The sequence below is a fragment of the Brassica oleracea genome, chromosome C4 (assembly GCF_000695525.1).
Source record: "Brassica oleracea var. oleracea cultivar TO1000 chromosome C4, BOL, whole genome shotgun sequence".
Lineage (NCBI taxonomy): Eukaryota > Viridiplantae > Streptophyta > Magnoliopsida > Brassicales > Brassicaceae > Brassica > Brassica oleracea.
This window is the reverse complement of record NC_027751.1, coordinates 15939840-15951798: the sequence shown is the minus strand read 5'-3', so window position 1 is coordinate 15951798 and position 11959 is coordinate 15939840. Positions and strand designations below refer to the sequence as shown.

The window sequence follows — 11959 nt, the reverse complement described above, 5'->3', positions numbered from 1 at the left end:
AATTACCTAATATGATTTACATATATATGGCAATTAATGATTGTGAATAGTAAAGATTTGATAACAATTTTTGTATCCCTCTTCATTTTGTTTAATTTTATATTATTAAAAAAATAAACAATCACAACCCTATAATAAAAAAATTAATTTTTTTCTTATAAGTTATATTTTGAATTTTTTAAAATGACATTAAATTACAAAAATGAGGAAACCTTATATGTTAAATATTTTTTTTAAAACAACTTTAAAATACAAAAATGAGGACACCTTATATGTTATATTTTTCTTATATGTTATATTTTTATTATATGTTATATTTTGAATATTATATGTTATATTTTAAATTTTTTAAAACGACTTAAATTACAAAAATGTAAGTTTTCCTTAAGTATACGACCAAAAACATTAAAATGACTTGTATCAATTCGATGGTTGATTTGAAAGCTTTCAAAACCATATGGAAGATAAAAGTTAAAATAATTCAACTGTGAAAACATTACTGTTCACTTTTTTTCAAGAATGTGTTCGAGGAAAAAAATAAGGTTTTTATGTTATAATTTGTTTAATCCAATACGATCAACCCATGATGTATTAATTATTGTTTTGTTCCATCATTTTTAATAAAAACTGATCTGATCCATTGGAAAGAAATTATATAATAACAACAAAAAATATTGTATACATATAAATAAAATTGTCAAATTTATAAAAAAAATTATCGATAATATATAGAAATAAACTCACTCTGCGCAAGGCGCATGTCTTATCCTAGTATCCTATTAAAAAGTCTTGAAAACTTTGCTCAACCGAATCAAATAAGCAGCTAGCTAAAATTATAAATAAATGTGAATGTATATTACTCTATTTACCTAATCATGGGCGGGTTAGTGATCAGAGGATTCATCATCAGTTTTTGATATCAATATTTCAATCATTCTACTGTGCTTTCGATCGCGGTTGGTTTAGTAATCGGAGGATTCATCATGAGTTTTTTTTTTTTTTGTAAACTAGGATCATCACGAGTTTATGAGACGAATGTTTCAATCATTTTTCAGGGCTTTTCGATCGTGGTTAACCTATTTAACTAACTATTGGTGGTTTAGTGATCGGAGGATTCATCATGAGTTTATGAGACCAGTATGTTTCAGTCATTCTACTGTTGTTTTGACTTAATTTGAGTTAATAACGACTATCGCCTGTACTTTTACAGCTTTGCGTATCAAGGAAAGAGTTAACACTATTTTTTTCTCTAGAATTGCCGGTAGAGATCTTTTGCAAAAAAAAAAAAATTGACGGTAGAGATACTTTCGTCATGAACATTACACAATATATTTTTGTTTTAAGTACAGTAACAAATATTTATAATATAAAGTTGTGTTACAAAAAAAAAAGTACAGTAACAAATATATACATATATATATATATATATAATTTTTTTTTAATTTAGTTTTTCATCAAATGGCTATATATAGTACCCGAGTAAAACTACACACTTTAATTCGCATGCACTCATGTAAGTCTAGCAATCTTATCAAAAACATCATCCAAATTAGAGCTATTGTTATTTACATAATCTTGAACGCCTTTTTTTGGTACTTACGTAATCATATTATATTGAAGCATTGTTTAATTAAGATTCGAGTTTTCAGAATTAAGACCCAGTAGCCTTGCTAAATTAAATAATAGATATATGGTACACATAGATGTTGTCAACAAGTGTGCTTGCATGTTAACAATAATTGGTCAGCTAAAACCAGACTCTATCTATGTTTCAACGTTTAATAAAGTACTATTATATTACTTTACATATAATTTATGAACCTAGCTCAATTAAAAACTCGTTAAGCTTTCCTCACTTTGATTATAACCGGCAATCCACCGTTAACCGTTGCCGTGAGACCCGGAGCAAACCGGAGCGTCTCGGTCGATCCGGGACCCTTGACCCGTGTTTCGAACTTCCTAATCATCGCCACGGCTATAGATTTCATCTCCATAATGGCCATTTCTTTCCCCACACAAACCCTAGCTCCGGCTTGGAAAATTGGATACTTAACCGGACTTTCAGACCGGAATTTACCTTCCTTATCCAACCACCTCTCTGGTTTAAACTCTTCGTAGTCAGGGCCCCAGATGCGGATCATCCGACCCATCGCATAAGGATGATACGTGACTCTAGTCCCTCCAGTAACACGCGTACCATCAGCCAGAACGTCGTCCTTTAGAGCGAATTTGGAATCAAATTGAACCGGCGGATACAATCTCATGCTTTCATACAGCGCCGCATGCAAATAATGCATCTCTCTCATTTCACCGCAGGAGGCAGTGAATGAGTCAAAACCGGGGCCCATGACCCGGTCCAATTCTTCACGTATCCGGTTCTCCATTTTCGGGTGACGTGTCAATAACCAAAAGAATCCGGTTAAACCGGCTGCAACCGTGTCCCGACCAGCCAATAGAAAGCTTACGACGATGTCTCGGAGATACTTGTCGTCATCCTCCGCGACAACCGCCATGAATCTCGAGATCAAATCGTTGTTTTTATTAGTTAAACCGGTTAACCTCCGTTGCTTGATCAAATCTCCGGCTAACCGGTTTATAACATTGATAGATTCTTTAAGCTCTTTCTCTGACCCAATTTTAAACATTCTTTTGACTTTCCACAAGAGAGGAAACGGAGCCAACGCGCGTTTCGCCGACAGCATCGAAGCCGTGTCGAACGCGACGGCGAATTCCGACGTCGGAAAAGGAAACCGGAGACAATTCGGGTCGAACCCGAAACTCAGTTTGCTGATCGTGTCGAACGAGAATCTCCTGAAAACATCCTGCAGATCCAGAACCGAACCGGGTTCGGTCGAGAACGAGTTCAAAACCGGGATTAACCGCGTTTCGATCTCCATCTTGACGATCTCGTGAGCGAAAACTCTAACGGAGACGCTCCTGAGCTCCAAACTCGCGAGCTTTCTCTGGAAACGCCACGTGTCACCATCGGAATTGAATATCCCGCGGCCTAAGAGATCCCCTAGGATGACGGAGAACTGTTTGCCTTTCGGGTAGTTGTGGAAACGCGTCTTGAGTATGTGCTCGACGTTCGAAGGGTTCGCGGTGATGACGCTGTTGAGGACGTGGACTTTGATCGTCGACGTCGGAGAACGCCGGAGAAGATGGGCGTACCAATCGCCGAGATTGACGAAGTCGTTTCGCCAGCTTGAAGTGAGATAAGCATGGCAGATCTCGCAGTTGCAGTAACGTAGCTTTTGATGGAATAGTGTGTGGAAGAATAAGAATATGAAGAAGGCGATGGTGAAGGATATGATTAGTAACATTGTGTTTGTTGAAGAGAGAGAGAGAGAGTAGAGAGGGAAGGTGAGAGGAAAGAGGAAAGAGTGAGGTACGAGAAAATTAAAAACTTGAGGGTCAATTAAATAGAGATTCTTTCTCTCATGTGTTGTGGACAGAGACAAGTATGTGCTCTCACAATTTATTTAATATTCATTGTGATATGTTTTATTTATATTCCGGCGGGGGACCCAACAAGCGAATAACATAAAGACAAGAAAATTACCGAATTAGTTTTAAGCAAATCATTTTCAATTTTACTTCTCACCTTATGCAATGCATGATTGGGTACTAGTTCGAACAATGATGTCTGAAATAATCCCTCAAAATTAGCCAAATTAGTATACTTCAAAAGTACAACATGAATTTTTTTTTTCAGCATGAAATTTTTTTTATGCTTTGACAGAAAAAATTATAGGCGTCAAAGGAAAAAATATACAAACATACAACAATAAGTTTTATTTGTATTTTTTTATAGCAATTCCCATTAGAAAACAGAAAAAAATATTTTTTAATTGAATGTTAAATTTTATTTAACAAAAAAAACCTTTGTTTACATTTACAAATGCATCATATGAAAAAAATAAAAATTAGAAATTATTTTTGATCTATACTTTCTACGATCAAAAACTGGTCTTATTGAAAACCAGTATCTAAGACCACCCGCCAATCGAGCATCTCCTGCCCTTTGTACAGAAAGGAACCTATTCCTTATGTTCATGTCAATGAATCTGATGAGCATTGCTGGAGGTAAAGGTTTCTCTCCATGCCTTCTCCCATTTCTTTCCGTCCATATGACATGAATAGTAGACTGAAACACATACCGCAAAGTAAACTTCTGCATGGTATCTTCTTCTAATCCATTAATCTTCCGACCATACTCTTGTGTAATCATTTCCCATAACACCTCTCACAAGATTCTCCCAAACTTCAGCTGAGAAACTACACTCAAAGAACATATGGCTTCTTGTTTCCAATGGTTCATTGGATAAACAACACGCTGAGCCCCACTTGATCATCCTATCTCATGTAGATAGTCTATTATGCATAGCTATCCACGTAACAAAAGTAAATTTTTGGGTTGCATACAAAAACCAAACCCCTTTAACAATTAGTTCCTTGAGACCTCAACAAATTCCATGTTGATTTTGATGAGAATTTTCTTTTGAATTTGTCCCGACCTGCTTTCCATAGACCTATATCATCCTCCATAGATTATGTTTCTCTGCATTTGGCTATTTCCTCTTCCATTAAATTTTGTAACGGTAGTCTATGTCTGCGTCTAAGTTGCATTTTCACTGTATCTTCTACTGTGGCATTCATCCTTATCCCCATATCGATATATCCTCTAGTGCCAATAACATCCAGTAGACACCCCAGAAATGACCAGCTGTTGGCAGAAAAAAAACATTCGTTCACAAAATTCAAAAAACGAATACCCTCGAGAAACCATAGCTCAATTTGGTAAAACGGAATGTCAAACCAACTGCCCATTATGCAAAAAAAAAAAAAAAGAGACGTAGAGAACTCTATTGCTAAGTGTCATTGTAGCAATCGATGCGAGACTTCCTCCTAAGGATTTCTACGGAATCATCCGGGATTCAAAAAACTACTTTTTTCTTTCTGCAGTTTTATGTCTATTCCAAATTGCCTTAATTCTCAGGTGGACTCTATCTTCAAACGTACCATTGGTATGCACATATCTGGAAATTGTCTAAGTAATAATTTTGGTGTTAAAAAGGAAGAAAAAGGATACTTTGACGTATTTCAGTTAATTTTTAAAACTATTAATAATTTTCTTAAATTTCTATCCTTATAATTGATCTTGAAAATGGACTCAACATGTATAGATTTAACTTTGGATGATTTCAATATTTATTTTATTATTAGTATTATTCTACTGAAATAAAATAATCTTTTATTATTTTTTTTTCAATTTGTGGTGAATATTTTACTTTTTAGAAAGCAATTGGATTTTTCTATATATCAGTATAGAATTTATTTTTATGTTATATAATTTTAATATGAAAAGAGGAAAAAGGAGAATACACTATACAAAAGGACAAAAGGTGACTGTAGAACCTAAAATCTACACAAAGTATTTGATAGTGATCGGGGTTTGATCTAGGGAAGACAAATGATGTAGGCAACGATATCTTTAGAACACAACGATGTCAAGTAGTTTCCAGTAGGCGAAAATGGATTTTATTGATGACTAAGATCGAATACAATGAATTGAACTAGATCGAGTGATACAAATGAGATCGGTAAAGAAAGAATCTAAAAGTGGGAAGACAACAAGATCGATGTGAATGTGTCGCTCTCTCTAGGGTTCTCAACGTCTCCTCTTCTGTTTCCATTACTCTTCCTTTATAGTAAGCTGACTTCGAGACCTCTGTGGTAGCTCCGCGATCTCAGCTTCTTGTTGCGCGATCCCCGTGACCTTGACGACTCCTTCTCGAGCTCGTATCCATACTACGGGCTCCGGCCCTTTAAGACCCATGCCTTTGATCGCGGCCCATCATGGTATTGGCCAAAATTGGGTCCAACATTTGTCCCCCAGCCTCTTTTGATTTGATCGAAAAGGAAAAGGAGCGGTTGTCTTTTGATCCAGGTCTTCTCGTTTGATAACTGATATCGCTCGGATCCGGTTGTAATGATCGTTTTAAAAAAAAACCGTTCTTTGGCGCATTTTTTTTATTATTATTTTAATCGGTAACGGTTACTTTAGCCGCCGCTAGGGCGTAGGCTAGGTCATAATTGATTTTCTCGATAGCGATGATAGAGCCGTTAAGGTGGCTTATATATACGTAGAGGATCTTATTTTTGCCTCAAATCTCGTTTCTTCTTTCTAGTTTTTTTCCTCTACTCTGAAACTTTTTTCGAGCTTAAGATGTCCTTGTCGTTCAATTTTCCTCGTCCGACTACCGAGGCTGATGATCTCGAGAACCTTTACAAGGCGTACGGGGTCGATCGTACCGTCGTTCTTGATTTGGCCGGTACGAATGAGACTCCCGAAACCGTGAGAGAAGGCTACTACGGAGCCTATCTTTCCTTCTTTCATTCCTGCGGTCTTACCTTCCTGATCCCGGAGCCAATACTGGAGGTCCTGGCGGGGCTTGGGTTATCGCTTACCCAGCTTCTCCCAAATTTTCTTAGGCATCTTGTCGCCTTCTTGGTTAAGGCTAGGGAGGAGGGTCTTGCTTTTGGTGTTAGTGAGTTTCGTCAGCTCGTTCTGGTGAAGCAGAATAAGCAGAACCCTGGTACTTTTCTCGTGTCTCCGCACCCAGGTCGCCACATCATCGAGGACATCCCTTATCGCGACGAGAAGTGGCGCGAGCAATTTTTCGTTTTGAAGATGGATCGAGCATCTATGTGTGACTTTGATTTCTCCCAGCTTCCCCGGCGTTGGGCTGAGAATATCGGTTAGTTTCTTTTTGCCTATGTGATGATGATTTCTTTGTTTGGGGAATCGAAGATTAAAGCTTTCGTTTATTTTTGTTTGATTTAGTTCCTTCTGGAAGTTCTTCAATGTCGGATGAGATCCGCGATCTGATGAACTGGTCTACTTTTGATCGAACTCGGATTCAAACTGTCCTCGCCTTGTCGGCGGGGACCAATAGAGCTCCTTAGGCCGAGGGGTCTGAAGGCGAGACCGATCATTCCCAAAAGGTCGTAGCGACTCCTTCTGTTCAGACTCAGTCTTCAGATCAGCTAACTAGGCAGCTTGTGAGAAGATCGTCGTTTCAAACTTCTAGGTTTGCATCGAGGGGACGAGCTTCCGAAAAATCTCCCTTGATCTCGATTCATGATTCCGACGACAAAGATGTTTCAGGAGAGACTCGACCTCCTGTCTCGTTGAGCCCTGGCTCAGAAGACGAGAACGTGGCGGCGAGTCGTAAGCGATGTCGGTCATCGGAAGGTGACTTGCCCGGTCTGTCTCGTCCTAGGTTTGTTTATGAGGGAGATGGCTCTTCGTTTGCGGCCCAAAGCGACTTAATTTCCCTTGCTGGTCACATGAGGTCTGCGGGTTACCGTCTCCCATCTCTCGCTTCCTCTGTCTAGAGGGAAGCCTACGCCAAGGTTGTTGTGGCAAGCTCTAAGGTTCGTTTCTCGCCTTCATTCTATTCGAAAAGTTGTTTTGTGGTATTTGCTTATTTCGTTTTCTTCTTAGGTGATGGAACGAGTACGTCGTGACGATAAAGGATCATGTCGTGGCTTCTCGGAACGACAAGGAAATCGAGAGTATTGGTTCTGAGATCAAGAGGCTTTCGGAGGAGCTCGAAGCCACCAAGCGAGAAGGGAAGAAGGATGACGAGAAGATCGAAGTCTTGACTGAAGACCGGAGGAGAGTTCATCTGGAGAACGAGACTCTCACGTCCCAGATGGTTGCTCAAAGGGCAAGAATTGCGGCGCCTGAGGTCGAGAGAGATTGGGACATTCGCCGCGCTTCTCGTATTGCTCGTCGCGATATTGCGGCAAAGTATCGGGAAGTTCTCGAATCTTTGAAGGGTAGTTGGGCGAGCAAGAAGAAGGAAGTGTATGCTGAGATCCGGCTACAAGAAGTGACCGCCAACATCGACCTCCTGAACGAGCTTAAGGATGGGGGCTTGACTATGGATGCGGAGCTTGCAAGATTAAAGGGAATGAAAGGAGATTACGAGGATCTTGTCGCCCTAGCCGCCGTGCCGGATTGGTTGATCTCCGAGCTCGATCTTCCTTAAGTCTCAGATGATTCGGTTGATCAAGTCGAGGGGTCGTATGTCCCTGATGATTCTGTTTCCAGTTAGTTTTTTTTTTGTTTTAATATCTTTTGTTTTTTTGACGATCTTTGATCTTGATATCTTGGATATCTTTTAATAGATAAGCATAATATATTGGAATATCCTTGTCTCCTTAGCTTTCGAGATTCTTTTTGTTCTGGTTGTTGAGATATGGCGAGGTTCCGATCCCTATAAAGCTTTGGCTTTGTTCTAGGATTTGTCATAGTATCTCATTTAGTTTCATTTTTGCTCGCTAAAGGAATATGACTTCGAGAAGATCCAACTCTCGCGATTCCGATAGGGTGCGAACTCGAACTGGTAGTGCCAATGCGGAACGTATTCGATCCGGAGATGTGAGTATCCGGAGATGTGAGTGATGCACTCACAGAATTCTTCGTGAGGAGACCCAACTTCCGCGGCCTTCAACCCAAGGGGCCAAAGACCCTGAGGCTGAAAAATCTGTTGCTCGCGTTAAGTTGAGTAGCCCAACGGGTTCGGAGGGGCGTTATCGTCCTCTGAAGAAGGCTAAAACGAATGGCTCCAATCGTCGTCTTGGTGTCTCGGGTGAAGCGGCTGTTGCTAAGCCGTTCCACTGGCAGTTCTCGCATTCCAAGGATTGTCATATTACGGAAGATCCAGATAGTGTTGCTCATTTGGTGAGGCACGTCAAACCTGCTGGATTTCCACTTCCCTCTTTGCATAATATGACGGAGCGCGAGGCTTACGTAAAGATGTCTCTGGCCCATGCCAAGGTCGTTCCTTTTGAAATTTGGTCCTTGTCGAATCTTTGGTTCGTTTTGTCTGAACTGATTTATCATGTTTCAGGCTATGGAGGCTAACAACAAGTTTGCGGCGACTTTAGAAAAATGCCTGCAAGATGTTCCGCGTTCTGACGAACTTTATGAAATAAAGAAGGTTGTTCGTGAGCTAAATCTCGGTCTGAAGATGGCTCAAAACCGGGAGCGTGCCAATGCTGCTCAACTGGCCGCCGCTGAAAAGCTGGGAAATCAGGCTGCTTCGCTCGAAGCTTGTCTGCGAGTTGTGAGTAACGAAAAGAAGTCTGCCCTCGAGCAAGTTTCCTTTTTGGAAGCGAAGGTTGAATCTTCTGCCAATAAGTTCTCTGTCGACTTTCGCCGCGCGACTCGTGAGGCCAAAAAGACTATGGTGGATAGCTATCTGGATGTGCTGGTCTTTCTGAAGGAAAAATGGGAAAAGAAGAAGGCTGTAACTGATTGTGAGGCTCATCTTTGGGAAGTCGTGGCAAATATAGATCTCTTGAAGGAGATCATGAGCAACAATCTCCTAGCTTCGGATGAGTTGTTGCGGCTTCGAGCGAAGGAGATCGAGCTTGGGTCCGAGGTCGATGTGATTGCAACTTTGGATTTCTCCGTTGGGAAGCTCGACATGCCTCAGATTTCAGAGGATCTGCCAGAGGATTTCTTCGAAAAGGTCCCTTCTCCGGCTGATGACGTGGCGATGTGCTCGAGTGATCGCTTTGAGGATGGTGAATTCAGCATCGGAGAGTAGCTTTAAGGACTTTCTTTGTTTTCCCCTCTGCCTTTTGTTGCTTTATTATTTCTTTTATATAATAAAGAAGGGATCGTGGGTCTCGATTTATTTGTTGCCATTTTTATGTTTTGTGCGAGGCCGATCTTTGTGGCCATGTGTCGATTTGTTGTAGATATTTCTATCGACAGTTTCGATGTAACAAAAAACTTTGTTAGCTTGTTTTGTCGCGCTTGCTGGCGGAGTTGGCCGCGACCGAGGACTTGATCATGGTCCTGGTTTTTGGTCAACTGTCGTAGTTATACGATTTCTGACACGAGAAGTCTGGTGTGTTCGAATGTCTAAGAACTGTATTTATTAAGATGTCGGATTATGTTTCGTTACATATTTGTGAAAAGAAGGCAGTTTTTGATATTGTCGTGCCGTTGTTCTTCGGGTGTTGCGATATGCCCACTTTGAGTTCTGTAGGTGGAAGGTGACTGGACTCGTGTCGTGAGTTGCCTATGTACCCTCGTCGAGGGATCAAGTCATAACGTAGTTCGATTATTTTCCCAGGGATATGATATGTTGTTTGATTGTTCGTGTACGTAGGTACATCTGTCGTTAATTTTGGCTGCCTGATTAAGGGTGTTGCTCGATGTCCTTAAAGCTCGCAAGGTAGCATGTCCTGGAGTTCTTCTGGCTTCCTCTGATAGTTTCGACTCCTTTCGAGGTTGGAAATTTCAGGCATTGGTGATATGTCGAGGGGACTGCCTTCATGCTGTATAGCCAAGGTCTCTCGAGGATTGCATTGAATGGGGCTGGACGGTCTATCACGATGAATTCTACGATTTTTCTTATTTCTCCAGCGGTTACTGCGAGCTCGATCGATCCGAGAGAATAGGTGGTGTCTCCTGCGAAGCCGATGAGGGGAGTTCGCTCTTGCTTTTGGAGTGCTTTAGTGAATCCCATTTTTTTAAACGCCTCGTAGAAGAGGACATCGACCGAGCTGCCGGTGTCGATCATTACTCGGGATAGTTCGCAGCGACCGACGTCGATTCGTATCATGAGAGCCTCATCGTGTGGTTTATCGAGGTCTGCGGTTTCGTTTTCGTTGAAGGTGATTTTGTGATCGGGACCTAACAAGAGCTCTCTAATTCCTACGTTGTTTTCTGCTCTCTGTTGGTATGCTTTGATTGAGTTGACCGAATTGCAGAATTTGGAGCCTCCGTAGATGAAGTTGATCCTTTTTTTTCCCTTGTTGTGGGCCGGAAAATTCCACCTCTTAGTCAGTGCTGGTCGGTAGTGTCTTTTCCCACCAGACATATTGCGATTGAGAGTCTGCATTCTGTCTTGTTTTTGAATCGGTTTCTCCAGCAGCTCGCGAATTTTGGTCATTTTATTCTTTCGCTTGAAGTTGGAGATTTTTACGCTAGGAAGTTTTGTTTGGGTTGTATGGAGTGACACGGGGAGGGGGAGTGACTTCGTCAGGATTTTCCAATGTGCGGATTGCTACCGAGATCTCGAAGCGGATTTTTCCTTCGGTTTGGCTCTTGATTTCATCGGTTGTGTTGTTGTTCTGCCCCCATGAAATCATGTCAACTCTTTTCTTCGGGGCTGGGAGTGGAGAGCTCGGTGATTCCTGCTCGATCTCCCTGCCTTGTTTGTTGGGACTTTGGCCCTTCGGTTGGATTTCGGACTCACTGGCTCTTCTTCTTCTTCTCCGGCTTCCTCGTTAGTTTTCTTATTTTCGTTTTGATTGCGAAGTGCGGCTCGACATTCTTCAGTCGAGTGGCCTTTGCGATCATGGAAACTGCAGTATTTGCAAAGGTCGTATGTTGAAGACTTTTCGACGAATTATTTATTGCGTAGGAATGTTGCCCTTTGGTCGTTGGTTCTTTAGGAGTAGCAGGTTTTTTGGTTGCGTTGTTCTTGTTCGCGCTATACTGTTCTTTCAAGGCTGTGACTTCCTCTTCGTGAGTGGCGAAATAAGAGGCTCGGTGTAGGGCGTCGTCCAACGAGGTAGGTGCTCGTACCACCAATTCTTCCCTGGATTTGGATGAGAACCAGACGCCATTCTTTAACGCTGCGAGGGCAACGACTTCGTTCGGATGTGAGATCTTGGTTTTGACTTCTTGGAATTTGTTTATGTATGCTCTTAATGGCTCGAAAGGCGCTTGTTTGAGATTCCAGAGATCTGTTTCGGTAACTCTTGTTTCTATGAAGACTGAGTATTGTTTGAGGAACGTAGATACCAACTGGGTAAAGTTGTCGATAGAATTTTCTTCTAGTCCGGCGAACCACTCTAGGGCGGCTCCAGTGAGGTTCTCGGCGAAGAAACGACAGTATCCGGCTTCTTTTTCGTCGTCGGTGAG

The 11959-nt window shown here is 41.2% G+C and overlaps 3 protein-coding genes across 3 annotated transcripts; 2 read left to right on the top strand and 1 right to left on the bottom strand.

The window, feature by feature from the left end:
• Positions 1-1667: 1667 nt before the first annotated feature.
• LOC106341742 (cytochrome P450 94C1) lies at positions 1668-3386 on the bottom strand. The gene has a single exon (XM_013780446.1). It carries the CDS (start codon positions 3321-3323, stop codon positions 1842-1844), a length of 1482 nt encoding a protein of 493 aa, XP_013635900.1. The 5' UTR covers positions 3324-3386; the 3' UTR covers positions 1668-1841.
• A 2843-nt stretch (positions 3387-6229) lies between these two features.
• On the top strand, positions 6230-8060 carry LOC106338254. The gene is made up of 4 exons (XM_013777275.1): positions 6230-6761; positions 6848-6899; positions 7095-7395; positions 7524-8060. Exons 1-4 carry the CDS (start codon positions 6230-6232, stop codon positions 8058-8060), a joined length of 1422 nt encoding a protein of 473 aa, XP_013632729.1.
• Positions 8061-8362: 302 nt separating this feature from the next.
• Positions 8363-9626, top strand: LOC106338252. Its single transcript, XM_013777274.1, has 3 exons — positions 8363-8452; positions 8504-8824; positions 8925-9626. The coding sequence occupies exons 1-3, from the start codon at positions 8363-8365 to the stop codon at positions 9624-9626; spliced, it is 1113 nt and encodes a 370-aa protein (XP_013632728.1).
• The last annotated feature ends 2333 nt before the right edge of the window (positions 9627-11959 follow it).